Here is an 18,965-nt window from a genome sequence, read left to right as displayed (position 1 = left end):
AATGGTCGAATCTGTGGGTTAGAATAATAAATGAAAGCGACTTGTTAAGAGGTTACATAGTTGGTATTTTTGTACAATATCCCCGGGTAAAGAGTCAGTGTGACGATGCTTTTGCCTACTGGGGAAAAGGAACCATGGTCACTGTCTCGTCAGGTAAGAAAAATACAAACCTACCAAATCAAAATCTGATTTAAGTACGATAAATGTGTGCGAAGTTAATTTGTCGAAAAACTGTTTTTACATTAAAGCAACATTTCAATGGCGATTTTCTTGTTCTACGATTAGAGCAATTAAAGTCAGAACATTGGTCTTAAGTGTTTTGTTAGAAACGCAATTAAGATTCACATTAATTATGAATAACTACAATTCTAAATAATTAGATTTGTGCATTCAAATAAATCAAGAAATCGGCTACAGGTCGTTCAGCAGACTCTGATCGCTGTATTTTTATACTGCTCTGTAACATTAAAAGAATATTGTGTGACTGGGCTTTCGACTACTGGGGAAGAGGCACCAAAGTCACCGTAACAAACAGTAAGATTTTATCATTAATTGCAAGGACATTTGTATCGTAAAATAAGACAAAATGTTATTATTTATTTATTTTTATTATATTTTTAACAGAGTTGTTAGAGTTTTCTATTGCAATTTGTCTTCATTTAGCTGTTGTCAAATGTATGCAATTTCACTAAAAGGCAATATAATATTATAATATTGTTCAGCTGATAAAAACGTAGTTATCAATAACAGTAGTTATTCTTAAACGACACCTTTGATTGTTCATTTTCTCGCATGCGTTGCTTTAATCTGCTTAAATATTAGACGCTGAAAACAGCCAGAGCATAAATAAAAGACTAAATAGCCTAACTAAACTGCAACGTGCCTGGTGCGTTAAAACTTTCTGCACTGATACTGCCACTAATATAACGCGTTATGTTTTAAATTGTTGATTGCATCCCGATATTATTTGTATTAAATAATAATAATAATAATAACAATAATAATAATAGGTTAATAAATTGGCGTAGCTTGCTGATTTAGAAACGTTTCTGTCGATGCCTAAAGAGGGCAATTAACGATTTAAAAGAAGGTCTTTGGCGGAAACACAGCAGCCGCTATTCAAAAAATAATTGCAAGCACAATGAAAATAAAAGAATTTTAGAAGTGCGAGGAATGTTTGTTTGTATTTTTAAATTGGGCTATTTATTTTTAATCGTTTTTTATATGATTTCATAGTTACAAACTGATTTCTCTAAAAATTCTCGAAAGGTTGGAATTTTCATTCAATTTATTTTTTAATTTACACTTTATAAGTTACGAGAACTGTTTCATTTGAAACAAAATGAAAAAAGTCATTATGCAGTCATAATAAATGAAAATTAGTCTAAATAATCCTTTATTAATTGTAGCATTTACACTGTTAAAAATAAAGGTTCTTAAATGACATTGTCGTTGAAGGTTCCATGAAGAACCTTTAAACATCCATGGAACCTTTCCATTCCACAAAATGTTCTTTGGGTTATTTAAATGTTCTTCACACTAAGATTTTTTTCTAAGAACTCTACACTGAAAGGTTCTTTGAGAAACTCAAAATGTTTCTTCGATGGCATCGCATTAATTTTTGGAACCTTTATTTTTAAGAGTGCAAGAAAAAAAAATGTTTCCCCTAATTCGCGAGATTTTAGCCTATGTTTTACGCGGCCGAATAGTTCTGAAGACGGAGACCAACTAGCAGTTAACTAAGGGGTCAGTCTTACTTTTTATTACCAATCTACTTGTTAAAGTAACCTACTTAAAATGTTATGAACAGTCTTAAAAGAAGAAGAAGAAGAAAAGATGATTAACTTGCAAGGCTAGTCTAAGCAGTTTATTCAACTGGCCACATGACTCTGATGCAAAGCGAAGATAGTGATGTATTTCTTCTCACGTAAAATAATTTAATCTATTTATTTGATTTATTCATTCATTTATTAGTTCGTTCATTTGACATGTAGCTGTTTAATAGTGTTGCATATGTTATGTTATAGGTCGTAGCATATTGTCTGAGAAATATGTAATGTCTCTACAGCTCAACCATCTCCGCCGAAGTCAATCTTCGGCCTGTCTCAGTGTTCTTCTGATTCTGAGTTCCTCACCATCGGCTGCGTGTCAAGAGGTTTCTCCCCCGCGGACTCGCTTACTTTCAAATGGACGGATCCCGCTAAGAAAGAGGTGACTGATTTCGTGCAGTATCCAGCGTTCGGGAGTGAAGGAGACTATACCAAAATCAGCCATCTGCGTGTGAAAAAAAGCGACTGGAATCTTCAAAAACCTTACACATGTGAAGCTTCAAATTCGAAAGGCACTCTAAAAACTGAAACAGTTAAACCAGGTAAGTCAAATCTCTGAAATGTTAACGTTTTACATTGGACAGTGTAGCTACTTCATGTGTCTCTCTTGCTGTTGGGTCAAGATTATGATGAGGTTTCTTCGTGGAAGCTATGTTTGAATGGACATTTTAGCACACTCTTTGGTTGAATTGTTTAATGCCAACGAACCTGCTGTTATATTTTTGTGTTTGTCAAGCAGTTGTCCTTTACTAAAGTCTGATGACAGTGAATGTTTACACTACAGAAAAACACATAATAGGCTTATGTTTTCAGAAATACTTTTTTCCTACCTCATGCCAGGGAATACAACAGCATATGAGATTTCTTCCTGTTTTATAAAATATAAAATAAATATGTGATAAAAATAAAAAATAAACATAAAAAATATAAATTTAAATATAAATAGGCTACAACACTTAACATTGGCATTCAAACTGAACTACAGGTGCATCCTATGTGCTTTGCTTAATAAAGCATTTTGCACTATTTTCTTGTGCTTTTCATGTCCTCTCCTCTCTGCTTTCTCCTGTATGTTGCCAGCCCCACCGCCAGATCAGCCTGCAACTGTCTACTTAACAGTACCTACACAAAAGGATTTAGAAAATGGAACAGCAACCTTCTTGTGTTTAGCCCAGCAGTTTTCACCTAAAAAATATTCGTTTAAGTGGTTTAAGGATGGTCAGCAGGTGGCAAATACAATAAACACCTATGACACAAGTGAGAAGAATGGCTCAGTAACCTTATATAGCGCCACAAGCAGTTTGCAAATCAGTGCCGAAGAATGGAAGCCAGCCGCCAAAATCAAGTGCGAGTTTGAGCACAAGACGGGAAAAGAAGTCAGAGAGGCCGCATATACAGGTATGTTTTCTCTTGAGGACTGTGAATGCTTTGAAAAGCTTTCTTTTTTCTATTTCTCTATTCATATTATGTTTATCTCTCCCTAAATCTGTTGCATGTCTGCTTTTTGTTCATAGATATTACTGATGACTGCACCAATGTTGCTGCTGTTATAGTCCCCCCGTCCCTTGAAGACATGCTGAAAAATAGAGAAGGAACGCTGACGTGCAAAGCTTCAGGAGCAAATCCAGGATTCACCAAAATAGAGATAAAAGCAAATAATTTTGTCATCGCTGAGGCATCGGAGGCACATTTCAAGAACAAAATAAAGGTGGAGCTTGAAGCCCCTATAGGCTACGAAGAATGGAGCAACGGCACAGTATTTACGTGCACAGTTGAACACACAAAACTACCACAGCCCATGGAGACTACGTTCAAAAGAGAAAATGGTATGTTTTTTCTTTTTGCAAAACATCGTGCAGTTCTTGCTTCCACAATGTTTCTTGATTTATACAGTCTTTCATTACAATTGACATTAATATATCAGTTCATCAAAAAATAAGCAGAAGAAGAAGAGGAGGAGAATGACTCCGCATTCTGGTCTTAATTGTGATCTTGTCTTACTAGGTGCGAGACCCAAGAGACCCTCTGTTTACCTGTTAGCACCCCCAGAGCACAAAGAGGGTGAAACGATGACCCTGACATGTTATGTGAAGGATTTCTACCCCAAAGAGGTGTTTGTGTCTTGGCTTGCTGATGATGAACCTGTGATTTTTAAGTCCAAAACTAGCCTGCCAGTGCAGGATGATGAATACTTCTCCGTCTACAGTCAGATCACAGTCAGTTATTCTGAGTGGAAGAGCGGTATAGTGTACAGTTGTGTTGTGTTCCATGAAAGCATTGATGAAAAAATGCGCGTACTGACAAGATCTATTGATGATCATATCGATAAGCCAGGTGTAATTAATCTAAGTATGAATACCCCTGCATCCTGCAAGGACTAGATCGTTATGCATGTGATGTCTTCCTGTTATGCCTGTTAAGTGTTTAACTTGTTCATCTTGTGTTTCTTTTTGTTCTTGAGTTACATGTCCATAATTGTAAGTGTGTTTGTCTTTAATGTTTGTGGCTTCTTGCTTTTTGAGATATTTTCATGCACATAATTTAGGAAAAGACTAATAAAAAAAGAAACTAAGCATATTTCCTGTGCATTTAATTTATGTTATCATGTTTTACATGTCCCTGTCCCAGTGTATGTGTGCATAAAAGGTCACAAAGACATCATAACATAACATCACTCCACATAAATTGAAATAAAAAACAAACAAAAAAACAAGAAAGTTATAATAATAATAATAATACATCGAAGAGAAGGATTTTTAGAGTACTTTTAAAAAATATATATGTATACATAAAAATAAAAATAATTTTATTCAGAAGACAAAAAAAAAACATTAGCAGCCACATAAAATGCTCAATAATGGGAGTAAATGCTTATCAGTGTGTGTGTGTGTGTGTGTGTGTGCATAATGTATGTCTTGTACTGATCACTCAGACATATAATGCTCTCCGTTTATACAGTTCAGCTCATAGAGATTGATAATTCTTACAGTCACATTGGTTCATCTACAGCATGCCAGGACACATTCAGAACTTTTTTGCTGATTTATTCGAGACTGTCAGGGTCTCCTTTCTTTACGCAGATTTCCATTGTGTTTTAATTATGTAGCAAACATGATAAGATAAATAAATACAAATCATCAAATTTCAGAAACATTAAAGGTTCTTTGTCCTTCACAATATTCTTATTGGTTTCCTTCTGCGTATTCGCTTTAGTCCACCTGTCTAAATTTAAATAAGGATGAACAGGCGAACTGATTAAAATAATCATATTCGTGCCTTTAGTCCACCTGTCTAATTTTAAATAAGGCAAACTGATTAAAATCATCATAGACATAAGGAATATGCTAGACTCTTATACTCAGCTTGTGTTGGAGGGTGTCTTAATGCGAATGTGTTCTTGTTCGTTTCCTCAGCATTGCTCGTGTGGATAGAGCATCCCCTGTTTGAACCCATTGATACAGATGAGAGTGGCATTACAAACACGGCTGTAACCTTTGTTTTCCTGTTCCTCATCACCTTGTTCTACAGCATAGGTGCTACTTTTGTTAAGGTATACACTTTTTAGATGTTTTTGTCTAGCAAATTTTAATTTAGGATAAACATGAGACTAGATTTTATAGGAGCATTTGAGTTAGTTATCATTTGGAGAGAGAGATGATGCAAAAAATGTGGCTTTTTGTATTTATTTCATTAACTAATATATATATATACATTCAAACATTTATTCAGACACCTTGAACATTTCATTCATTATTACAGTTTATTTACTATAGTTTAAAAAAATGGTAATAAAATATGACAAGATCTCAGAGTTAAACTGTGTCAGAAAAAATTAATCTTAATTATGTCAGATAACACTTAAGCAAAACATGGTCAGGTCAAAGTGTCTGAATAATTTTTGGTCCCAAATTTTTATCAATTTTACTGGTAGTCCACTTTATGAAGAATTTTTGGGTATAATATTTCACAGTTTCCATTATTTTGCTATCCTCACTTACATAAATGAACTATAGTGTCCTGCACCCACTGGTAAAAATATATCAAAAATGATATCTAGTGTCTGAATAATTTTTGGTTTGACTGTATATATGCATGCGTGTTAAACAGAAGTTGTTTTGCCTCCTGTAATTGGTGTTAAATTATGCTTTCAGGTGAAATGAAAGATCCCTTTAAGGACATGATGCAAGGCCTCTCAAAGAAACAGCTTTAAGACATTTATTCTTTTTTGTAAATATGTGATTGTGCTGTTTGTTTGTTTGTTTTTAGATTTTACTTTAATAAAGGAAAGAAACTATTCAATTTCTCTTGTATTTTTTAATCTCAAGTTCACAAATCTGTATTGACATCTCAAGGAAAAACACTAATTTGCATGATAAACTATAGTTTTGCTCTAAATATGTTTATAGCATAAGAAGTAACATTTATTAATACACAGGAGTATTTAAAGGGCACTAGGTTTTGAAATATTTCCCTCATATCTGAATATAATAAATTGCACACAAATTTCTTAAATCCAATACTTAATTTCCTCCAAATCTGCAAGACTTTGTTCATTGGGTGACTGAAGCACAACATCTTCTAACTGTGAACATTTGTAAGCATAAATTTTTCATGCAGCAAAGTATATTAAAACATAAATTGCATAAGAAGGAGAAGCATTTTATGTAAATGGAAAGGTGTCTTTCCTGTGCAGATGTGCTCAACCCTGTCTCAGAGATGCAGATGGTTTTCAGTTCTGCTTTCGGTTGCTATTTCAGCTTGACTGTTACTTAACGCTTCCATCTGCTATTTGCTATGTTCTCTGAAGCATGTTTGTGATTTCCTTTTCTGTCCTTTTTTTTCTATTCCAGTATCTGCAACTTTAAAAACTCTCATGATGTAAATAACCACCCCACTGAAGCATTAACAGCATTTTTTTTTTTTTTTTTTTTTTTGGTGGAGCACCATATCATAATATCATTATTTTATATGTCTATTTGAATTTATTGAAAAAAAAAAAAATTCATATAATTGATTGATTTAGATTTTTATAAACTTTGTGCCTCTTATATGTTCTGTTTAAAACACAATGTCCAAGTTAATTGATTCTTTCTTTGTTTTAATAGTAAAACGTGTCTCTGTGCCCACTATGGCTCTGCTGAGTAAAGAGGAAGGTGATGGCATTGTGTTGGAGTGCCAGTTGAAGGATTATTACCCAGAAAGAGTTACTGTAAACTGGTTAAGCGATAATCAGCCTCTCACTGCTAATTATAATAAAGTGTTGCAGAACATTGGTAAAGTGGAGACAAAATATACTTACATAAGTCAAATATCTATCGGCACTCTGTATGAAGGCAAACGGTACACTTGTAAAGCCACCCACGAGTCTAAGACCTTCACCCAAGAATATAACTCGTGCACGTGTAAGTTGAAAATAATGAAAATAAATCATACATATGCTAGATATGACAGTATAATTAGTATATAAGCATCATCATTCTATGAAACTAACATTATTCATTTCACCTGTACAGCAAAGTCTGTGTTAAAACCTTCAATCAAAGTAAAGAGAACCCGTCTCGAAGAAATTTTCAAGGGCAGCAAACACCAATTCTCTTGTACTGTTAAAGCGCCACACACCACTACAGTGTCGTGGTTGGCAAATGATGTCAGCAAAGTTGGCACCATTTCCAATGAACAGCCCAATATCATTGTAAACAACCTGACTTTGTCCAAAAATGAATGGTCGAGACTGAATACTATTGCTTGTATTGCTAAACATCCATGTTTCCCAGAAGAGAAAGTTGAAATTCCAGCTGGTAAGTGTTTATTTTGCACTGATCAAGTTCTTAATGACAATTTAGATTCTGAAAACCACATATTAAGTATTAAAATGTATGTTTGTTCTTCAGATGATATGAAAAAGGTTCCTGTAGTAGTGATCAGGAGGCCTTTCAAGAAATCAGCTCAGTCTGACGGTGCTTTGCTGGAGTGTGTTGTAAAAGATCTCTCCTCTAGTGAGGTCTGCATCAAATTCCAGGCCAACAATGCTGATATCTCAGACTTCATTTGTACGGATTGTGCCCCTTCTGAAAACATTTGGTCCCTGACCACACCTTTTACAATACCTACTGATCAGCAGAAGAAAGACAAAACTTTTACCTGTACAGTTTATGGTCCCTTCAGTCGCAGCTGGAAATCAGAACCTACTGGATACATTTTTGGTAGGGAATGAACATTTCATCGGTAACACTTACAATAAGGTCCCATTTGTTAACATTAGTTAATGCAATAACTAACATGAACTAACAATTAACTATATATATATATATATTTTTTTTTTTACAGAACTTATTCACCTTTGTTAATTTTAGTTCATATGTTCATTCACAGTGCATAATGTTAACAGATACAACTTTTGATCTTAAAAATGTATTAGTAAATGCTGAGATTACATTAACTAATGTTAGCGAATGTTTTCATAAGTTTTCTTCATAGTTCATGTTAGCTAATGTAAACAAATGAAACCTTATTGTAAAGTGTTATCATTTCATCAATACCACATTAATTCATGGATTGTAATGAATTTTACTAATGTATGGATGTATTAAGTTTCCTTCACTGGACATTTGACACATTTTCCCCTCAGGTGATCCTACCGTAGAGCTTGTTGCTGTTCCCAGTGTGGGTCAGTCTAGTTCAGAGACACAGAAGCTGCTGTGTTCTGGGGAAGGATTTGACCCGAAGATCAAATGGCTTTCAAAATCTGTGGAGAAACCTCACACAGCTTTTGATGTCACAATGATGGAGAACGGTCGTGTGAAAGTGTACAGTGAGATATCCGTGCCACAGCAAGAGTGGAATCAAGGGGTTACTTACACCTGTCAAATTGCTGATGGAGGCAGTACGAAACCTACACAAAATAAAGACATCAGTATTTGTGGAGTTCAACATGCCATAAGTGACAAGAATGAGTTCAAAGCTTCAATCAAAGTAAAGAGAGCCCGTCTCGAAGAAATTTTAAAGGGCAGCAAACGCCAATTTTCTTGTACTGTTAAAGCGCCACACACCACTACAGTGTCGTGGTTGGCAAATGGTGACCGCAAAGTTGGCACCATTTCCAATGAACAGCCCAATATCATTGTAAACAACCTGACTTTGTCCAAAAATGAATGGTCGAGACTGAATACTATTGCTTGTATTGCTAAACATCCATGTTTCCCAGAAGAGAAAGTAGAAATTCCAGCTGGTAAGTGTTTATTTTGCACTGATCAAGTTCTTAATGACAATTTAGGTTCTGAAAACCACATATTAAGTATTAAAATGTATGTTTGCTCTTCAGATGATATGAAAAAGGTTCCTGTAGTAGTGATCAGGAGGCCTTTCAAGAAATCAGCTCAGTCTGACGGTGCTTTGCTGGAGTGTGTTGTAAAAGATCTCTCCTCTAGTGAGGTCTGCATCAAATTCCAGGCCAACAATGCTGATATCTCAGACTTCATTTGTACGGATTGTGCCCCTTCTGAAAACATTTGGTCCCTGACCACACCTTTTACAATACCTACTGATCAGCAGAAGAAAGACAAAACTTTTACCTGTACAGTTTATGGTCCCTTCAGTCGCAGCTGGAAATCAGAACCTACTGGATACATTTTTGGTAGGGAATGAACATTTCATCGGTAACACTTACAATAAGGTCCCATTTGTTAACATTAGTTAATGCAATAACTAACATGAACTAACAATTAACTATATATATATATATATATATATATATTTTTTTTTTTTTTTTTTTTTTTTTTTTTTTTTACAGAACTTATTCACCTTTGTTCATTTTAGTTAATATGTTCATTCACAGTGCATAATGTTAACAGATACAACTTTTGATCTTAAAAATGTATTAGTAAATGCTGAGATTACATTAACTAATGTTAGCAAATGTTTTATAAGTTTTCTTCATAGTTCATGTTAACTAATGTAAACAAATGAAACCTTATTGTAAAGTGTTATCATTTCATCAATACCACATTAATTCATGGATTGTAATGAATTTTACTAATGTATGGATGTATTAAGTTTCCTTCACTGGACATTTGACACATTTTCCCCTCAGGTGATCCTACCGTAGAGCTTGTTGCTGTTCCCAGTGTGGGTCAGTCTAGTTCAGAGACACAGAAGCTGCTGTGTTCTGGGGAAGGATTTGACCCGAAGATCAAATGGCTTTCAAAATCTGGGGAGAAACCTCACACAGCTTTTGATGTCACAATGATGGAGAACGGTCGTGTGAAAGTGTACAGTGAGATATCCGTGCCACAGCAAGAGTGGAATCAAGGGGTTACTTACACCTGTCAAATTGCTGATGGAGGCAGTACGAAACCTACACAAAATAAAGACATCAGTATTTGTGGAGTTCAACATGCCATAAGTGACAAGAATGAGTTCAAAGCTTCAATCAAAGTAAAGAGAGCCCGTCTCGAAGAAATTTTAAAGGGCAGCAAACGCCAATTCTCTTGTACTGTTAAAGCGCCACACACAACTACAGTGTCGTGGTTGGCAAATGATGTCAGCAAAGTTGGCACCATTTCCAATGAACAGCCCAATATCATTGTAAACAACCTGACTTTGTCCAAAAATGAATGGTCGAGACTGAATACTATTGCTTGTATTGCTAAACATCCATGTTTCCCAGAAGAGAAAGTAGAAATTCCAGCTGGTAAGTGTTTATTTTGCACTGATCAAGTTCTTAATGACAATTTAGATTCTGAAAACCACATATTAAGTATTAAAATGTATGTTTGTTCTTCAGATGATATGAAAAAGGTTCCTGTAGTAGTGATCAGGAGGCCTTTCAAGAAATCAGCTCAGTCTGACGGTGCTTTGCTGGAGTGTGTTGTAAAAGATCTCTCCTCTAGTGAGGTCTGCATCAAATTCCAGGCCAACAATGCTGATATCTCAGACTTCATTTGTACGGATTGTGCCCCTTCTGAAAACATTTGGTCCCTGACCACACCTTTTACAATACCTACTGATCAGCAGAAGAAAGACAAAACTTTTACCTGTACAGTTTATGGTCCCTTCAGTCGCAGCTGGAAATCAGAACCTACTGGATACATTTTTGGTAGGAATGAACATTTCATCGGTAACACTTACAATAAGGTCCCATTTGTTAACATTAGTTAATGCAATAACTAACATGAACTAACAATTAACTATATATATATATATATATATATATTTTTTATTTTTTTTTTTTTTTTTTTACAGAACTTATTCACCTTTGTTAATTTTAGTTAATATGTTCATTCACAGTGCATAATGTTAACAGATACAACTTTTGATCTTAAAAATGTATTAGTAAATGCTGAGATTACATTAACTAATGTTAGCAAATGTTTTATAAGTTTTCTTCATAGTTCATGTTAACTAATGTAAACAAATGAAACCTTATTGTAAAGTGTTATCATTTCATCAATACCACATTAATTCATGGATTGTAATGAATTTTACTAATGTATGGATGTATTAAGTTTCCTTCACTGGACATTTGACACATTTTCCCCTCAGGTGATCCTACCGTAGAGCTTGTTGCTGTTCCCAGTGTGGGTCAGTCTAGTTCAGAGACACAGAAGCTGCTGTGTTCTGGGGAAGGATTTGACCCGAAGATCAAATGGCTTTCAAAATCTGGGGAGAAACCTCACACAGCTTTTGATGTCACAATGATGGAGAACGGTCGTGTGAAAGTGTACAGTGAGATATCCGTGCCACAGCAAGAGTGGAATCAAGGGGTTACTTACACCTGTCAAATTGCTGATGGAGGCAGTACGAAACCTACACAAAATAAAGACATCAGTATTTGTGGAGTTCAACATGCCATAAGTGACAAGAATGAGTTCAAAGCTTCAATCAAAGTAAAGAGAGCCCGTCTCGAAGAAGTTTTGAAGGGCAGCAAACGCCAATTCTCTTGTACTGTTAAAGCGCCACACACAACTACAGTGTCGTGGTTGGCAAATGGTGACCGCAAAGTTGGCACCATTTCCAATGAACAGCCCAATATCATTGTAAACAACCTGACTTTGTCCAAAAATGAATGGTCGAGACTGAATACTATTGCTTGTATTGCTAAACATCCATGTTTCCCAGAAGAGAAAGTAGAAATTCCAGCTGGTAAGTGTTTATTTTGCACTGATCAAGTTCTTAATGACAATTTAGATTCTGAAAACCACATATTAAGTATTAAAATGTATGTTTGTTCTTCAGATGATATGAAAAAGGTTCCTGTAGTAGTGATCAGGAGGCCTTTCAAGAAATCAGCTCAGTCTGACAGTGCTTTGCTGGAGTGTGTTGTAAAAGATCTCTCCTCTAGTGAGGTCTGCATCAAATTCCAGGCCAACAATGCTGATATCTCAGACTTCATTTGTACGGATTGTGCCCCTTCTGAAAACATTTGGTCCCTGACCACACCTTTTACAATACCTACTGATCAGCAGAAGAAAGACAAAACTTTTACCTGTACAGTTTATGGTCCCTTCAGTCGCAGCTGGAAATCAGAACCTACTGGATACATTTTTGGTAGGGAATGAACATTTCATCGGTAACACTTACAATAAGGTCCCATTTGTTAACATTAGTTAATGCAATAACTAACATGAACTAACAATTAACTATATATATATATATATATATATATATATATATTTTTTTTTTTTTTTTTTTTACAGAACTTATTCACCTTTGTTAATTTTAGTTAATATGTTCATTCACAGTGCATAATGTTAACAGATACAACTTTTGACCTTAAAAATGTATTAGTAAATGCTGAGATTACATTAACTAATGTTAGCAAATGTTTTATAAGTTTTCTTCATAGTTCATGTTAACTAATGTAAACAAATGAAACCTTATTGTAAAGTGTTATCATTTCATCAATACCACATTAATTCATGGATTGTAATGAATTTTACTAATGTATGGATGTATTAAGTTTCCTTCACTGGACATTTGACACATTTTCCCCTCAGGTGATCCTACCGTAGAGCTTGTTGCTGTTCCCAGTGTGGGTCAGTCTAGTTCAGAGACACAGAAGCTGCTGTGTTCTGGGGAAGGATTTGACCCGAAGATCAAATGGCTTTCAAAATCTGGGGAGAAAAGTAGCACAGCTTTTGATGTCACAATGATGGAGAACGGTCGTGTGAAAGTGTACAGTGAGATATCCGTGCCACAGCAAGAGTGGAATCAAGGGGTTACTTACACCTGTCAAATTGCTGATGGAGGCAGTACGAAACCTACACAAAATAAAGACATCAGTATTTGTGGAGTTCAACATGCCATAAGTGACAAGAATGAGTTCAAAGCTTCAATCAAAGTAAAGAGAGCCCGTCTCGAAGAAGTTTTGAAGGGCAGCAAACGCCAATTCTCTTGTACTGTTAAAGCGCCACACACAACTACAGTGTCGTGGTTGGCAAATGGTGACCGCAAAGTTGGCACCATTTCCAATGAACAGCCCAATATCATTGTAAACAACTTGACTTTGTCCAAAAATGAATGGTCGAGACTGAATACTATTGCTTGTATTGCTAAACATCCATGTTTCCCAGAAGAGAAAGTAGAAATTCCAGCTGGTAAGTGTTTATTTTGCACTGATCAAGTTCTTAATGACAATTTAGATTCTGAAAACCACATATTAAGTATTAAAATGTATGTTTGCTCTTCAGATGATATGAAAAAGGTTCCTGTAGTAGTGATCAGGAGGCCTTTCAAGAAATCAGCTCAGTCTGACAGTGCTTTGCTGGAGTGTGTTGTAAAAGATCTCTCCTCTAGTGAGGTCTGCATCAAATTCCAGGCCAACAATGCTGATATCTCAGACTTCATTTGTACGGATTCTGCCCCTTCTGAAAACATTTGGTCCCTGACCACACCTTTTACAATACCTACTGATCAGCAGAAGAAAGACAAAACTTTTACCTGTACAGTTTATGGTCCCTTCAATCGCAGCTGGAAATCAGAACCTACTGGATACATTTTTGGTAGGGAATGAACATTTCATCGGTAACACTTACAATAAGGTCCCATTTGTTAACATTAGTTAATGCAATAACTAACATGAACTAACAATTAACTATATATATACAGTGGGTACGGAAAGTATTCAGACCCCCTTAAATTTTTCACTCTTTGTTATATTGCAGCCATTTGCTAAAATCATTTAAGTTCATTTTTTTCCTCATTAATGTACACACAGCACCCCATATTGACAGAAAAACACAGAATTGTTGACATTTTTGCAGATTTATTAAAAAAGAAAAACTGAAATATCACATGGTCCTAAGTATTCAGACCCTTTGCTCAGTATTTAGTAGAAGCACCCTTTTGATCTAATACAGCCATGAGTCTTTTTGGGAAAGATGCAACAAGTTTTTCACACCTGGATTTGGGGATCCTCTGCCATTCCTCCTTGCAGATCCTCTCCAGTTCTGTCAGGTTGGATGGTAAACGTTGGTGGACAGCCATTTTTAGGTCTCTCCAGAGATGCTCAATTGGGTTTAAGTCAGGGCTCTGGCTGGGCCATTCAAGAACAGTCACGGAGTTGTTGTGAAGCCACTCCTTCGTTATTTTAGCTGTGTGCTTAGGGTCATTGTCTTGTTGGAAGGTAAACCTTCGTCCCAGTCTGAGGTCCTGAGCACTCTGGAGAAGGTTTTCGTCCAGGATATCCCTGTACTTGGCCGCATTCATCTTTCCCTCGATTGCAACCAGTCGTCCTGTCCCTGCAGCTGAAAAACACCCCCACAGCATGATGCTGCCACCACCATGCTTCACTGTTGGGACTGTATTGGACAGGTGATGAGCAGTGCCTGGTTTTCTCCACACATACCGCTTAGAATTAAGGCCAAAAAGTTCTATCTTGGTCTCATCAGACCAGAGAATCTTATTTCTCACCATCTTGGAGTCCTTCAGGTGTTTTTTCATGTGTCTTGCACTGAGGAGAGGCTTCCGTCAGGCCACTCTGCCATAAAGCCCCAAGTGGTGGAGGGCTGCAGTGATGGTTGACTTTCTACAACTTTCTCCCATCTCCCGACTGCATCTCTGGAGCTCAGCCACAGTGATCTTTGGGTTCTTCTTTACCTCTCTCACCAAGGCTCTTCTCCCCCGATAGCTCAGTTTGGCCGGACGGCCAGCTCTAGGAAGGGTTCTGGTCGTCCCAAACGTCTTCCATTTAAGGATTATGGAGGTCACTGTGCTCTTAGGAACCTTAAGTGCAGCAGAAATTTTTTTGTAACCTTGGCCAGATCTGTGCCTTGCCACAATTCTGTCTCTGAGCTCTTCAGGCAGTTCCTTTGACCTCATGATTCTCATTTGCTCTGACATGCACTGTGAGCTGTAAGGTCTTATATAGACAGGTGTGTGGCTTTCCTAATCAAGTCCAATCAGTATAATCAAACACAGCTGGACTCAAATGAAGGTGTAGAACCATCTCAAGGATGATCAGAAGAAATGGACAGCACCTGAGTTAAATATATGAGTGTCACAGCAAAGGGTCTGAATACTTAGGACCATGTGATATTTCAGTTTTTCTTTTTTAATAAATCTGCAAAAATGTCAACAATTCTGTGTTTTTCTGTCAATATGGGGTGCTGTGTGTACATTAATGAGGAAAAAAAATGAACTTAAATGATTTTAGCAAATGGCTACAATATAACAAAGAGTGAAAAATTTAAGGGGGTCTGAATACTTTCTGTACCCACTGTATATATATATATATATATATATATATTATTATTATTATTTTACAGAACTTATTCACCTTTGTTCATTTTAGTTAATATGTTCATTCACAGTGCATAATGTTAACAGATACAACTTTTGATCTTAAAAATGTATTAGTAAATGCTGAGATTACATTAACTAATGTTAGCAAATGTTTTATAAGTTTTCTTCATAGTTCATGTTAACTAATGTAAACAAATGAAACCTTATTGTAAAGTGTTATCATTTCATCAATACCACATTAATTCATGGATTGTAATGAATTTTACTAATGTATGGATGTATTAAGTTCCCTTCACTGCACATTTAATACATTTTCCCCTCAGGTGATCCTACCGTAGAGCTTGTTGCTGTTCCCAGTGTGGGTCAGTCTAGTTCAGAGACACAGAAGCTGCTGTGTTCTGGGGAAGGATTTGACCCGAAGATCAAATGGCTTTCAAAATCTGTGGAGAAACCTCACACAGCTTTTGATGTCACAATGATGGAGAACGGTCGTGTGAAAGTGTACAGTGAGATATCCGTGCCACAGCAAGAGTGGAATCAAGGGGTTACTTACACCTGTCAAATTGCTGATGGAGGCAGTACGAAACCTACACAAAATAAAGACATCAATATTTGTGGAGGTAAAAGTTGTAATTTGTTTCCTGACCTATGATTCAGTGAATGTAATATCTTAACAAATTATCTTACCATCCAACAGTGATTGCACCTTCCAGTCTGAAGGCAGCGGTCTACCTGTTGGGTCCTTCCCAAAACCATGTGAGATCTGGCGCAGCTCTGAATTTGACCTGTTTGGTTGTTGGTCAGAGTGTCAAGCATTTCTCCATCCGGTGGAAAAAGAATGGAGCTAATTCAAATGTCTTTGAACAAAATCCCATAGATCATGCCAATGGCACTCAAAGCAAGGAAAGTATTCTGAAGGTTTCATTTGACCAGTGGAATGCATATGCTCACTTTACCTGTGAGGTAAAGCATTTGTGCTCTAAAGACACACAGCAGCACAACATCTCAAAAACCAGAGGTGAGCACTTACAGTTCTCAACCTTCCGTTAAAGATTTTTTTCATTACTAATCGTTGCCTAATGTCCACAGACCCCAAACAACCCATTGTGAGCATCCTCCGACCCTCAGACAGCGATCTCTCTGGACTCCAAAATACCAGCCTTCTTTGCTTCATCACTGGTTTCTTCCCATCTGATATCTCCGTAGAGTGGCAACTAAATGGGACGAAACTCGATGAGTCTCACTTCACTAACAGTCCTGTGGTTGCTCACACTTCAGGAGGTTTTTCAATGCATAGTGCCCTAATATTGCCTGCATCACAGAGGAAAGAAGGCGCGTACTCTTGCATTGTTTCTCATGAGTCATCCCAAAGTCCATTTAACGCAACTTTGGAGAACTTGTATGGTGGGTGCTATCACAGAAAAATTTTTAAATAGCACATGACATCATTGACCAGAATTGCTCAGATTGTATTCATGCTGGTTTCATACAGTTATATATATATATGACAGTAAACACTAAGAGAGTAAATACAACAGAATTGAAATGCAGCATATATACCTCTCTGCATTTACCCTATTACCTGATCTGTTTCTCCCACTGTTTTTTATTTATTTATTTATTTTTAGCCTCGGTGATCCACTCTGCTCCATCTGTAGAGCTGCTGCAGAGTGCTAGTAGGCTGGTGTGTCTGGTGTATGGTTTCAGCCCATCCGCCATCAACATCACCTGGCTGCTTGGAACGACTGAAGTGTCTGCCCATAATGATACCAACCCTGCAAAAGGCCCTGATGGAAAATTTAGCATCCGAAGTTACCTGCAGCTCCTGCCTGCAAAGTGGGCACCTGGTGAGGTGTACAGCTGCAGAATCACTCATGCTACTGGTACCCAGTTGCATAACATTTCCAAATCAGGTATCAAATATTTCATGCACTAAAACATAAGTTTATCAAGGATATAACTAAGTCAATAAACTTTAGAAATTTCATAATTTTCAAATGTGTTTCCTCTGTTTGCATTTTACAGCAATGTTTGAAGAGGCTATATTTATGAATGAGAACAGACCTGAATCTGTCACACAGGATACAGTTGAAGAGGCATGGAATATGGCCTGTGCCTTCCTCGCCCTCTTCCTCCTCTCTCTTCTCTATGGCTGCACAGTGACATTGCTCAAAGTGAAGCCTGAATGAGCAACATTTGTGTGTGTGTGTGTGTGTGTGTGTGTGTGTTTCCCTGGCTTCCTTTGCTTTTAGTTTATGCATTTTCTTTAAGTTTTCTTAGCTTTGCAAAAGTGATATGGTAAATATCAACTTTTGGCCCTGTGGACATCTAAAGTGAATAAATCTTCTAACACTTTTTATTATTAATTTAATCTGTCTATACTAACAATATATAGCAGTCTATAAACATATCACATGAGATTTCTGTCATTTTTTAAAAAATTAATCCATAAAGTTCCACTGTATCTTAAATTGTGCATTGTGTGTTTAAAAACATTCTGTAATTAAATAAAATTTTGGAATAAAATTGTCGAACTCCATTGTCTAAATTTCACAGCCAGAATTTTAGGTATCATCCTATATGTTTAAATAATATTTACACACTATTTAAAAGGATAGTTCACCCAAAAATGAAAATGATCCCATGATTTACTCACCCTCAAGCCAGGTGTACAGTATATGACTATCTTCTTTCAAATACACACAATCAGAGATATATTATAGATATAAAATATCCTGCCTCTACCTAAATTTGTAATGGTAGTGAATGGGGGCGTGTTTTGAAAAAACACCCATCCATCATAAATACAATCCATATGGCTCCAGGGGTTAAATAAAGGCCTTAAAGCGATGGGGTTTTGTAAGAAAAATATCCATATTTAAAACCTTCTTAACTATAATAACTAGCTTCTGGCAGATGCCTAGTAAGAAGCTAGTAACCCCTGACTTCACTTCAGAAGGCCTTTATTAACCTATATGGATTATGTTTATGATGGATGGATGGATGGATGGATGGATGGATGGATTTCACAACCATTATGAAGCTTTTACGAGCCAGGATATTTGTTAAATATATCTCCGATTGTGTTCGTCTGAAAGAAGAAAGTCATATATGGCTTGAGGGTGAGTAAATCATGGGATGTATATATATATTTTACTCTATTTAGATTATCATTGTTTCAAACATGTTAATAATTTAGATTTTTATGATGGATTTTCATAGTTTAAAATTTAAAGTCTGGGATAACGGACAAAGTTAATATAATTTTTAAACAAAGAAGGAAAGGTAAATAAGGATTTGGAATATTTATTAGGATATGATTTTAATAGAGATAGAGTTGGATACAGGACATTAATAAAATATATATATACTACTGGGTTAAGTGAAAGGATTTAA

General features: G+C 36.2%; 2 gene segments (V, D, J or C); both read left to right on the top strand.

Moving 5' to 3' along the window:
- On the top strand, positions 1 to 4,406 carry LOC127509621 (Ig mu chain C region membrane-bound form-like). The segment is given in 5 exon segments: positions 1 to 153; positions 2,069 to 2,371; positions 2,910 to 3,227; positions 3,344 to 3,655; positions 3,834 to 4,406. Coding segments are annotated over 5 exon segments (1,329 nt in total).
- Positions 4,407 to 6,934: 2,528 nt separating this feature from the next.
- LOC127509616 (Ig heavy chain C region, secreted form-like) lies at positions 6,935 to 18,095 on the top strand. The segment is given in 8 exon segments: positions 6,935 to 7,231; positions 7,343 to 7,627; positions 7,721 to 8,032; positions 15,893 to 16,189; positions 16,267 to 16,587; positions 16,659 to 16,973; positions 17,198 to 17,482; positions 17,595 to 18,095. Coding segments are annotated over 8 exon segments (2,253 nt in total).
- The last annotated feature ends 870 nt before the right edge of the window (positions 18,096 to 18,965 follow it).

The sequence above is a fragment of the Ctenopharyngodon idella genome, chromosome 3, assembly GCF_019924925.1.
Source record: "Ctenopharyngodon idella isolate HZGC_01 chromosome 3, HZGC01, whole genome shotgun sequence".
NCBI classification, from domain to species: domain Eukaryota; kingdom Metazoa; phylum Chordata; class Actinopteri; order Cypriniformes; family Xenocyprididae; genus Ctenopharyngodon; species Ctenopharyngodon idella.
Note: the sequence above shows the minus strand (reverse complement) of the source record. Positions and strands in the feature narration are given on the sequence as shown.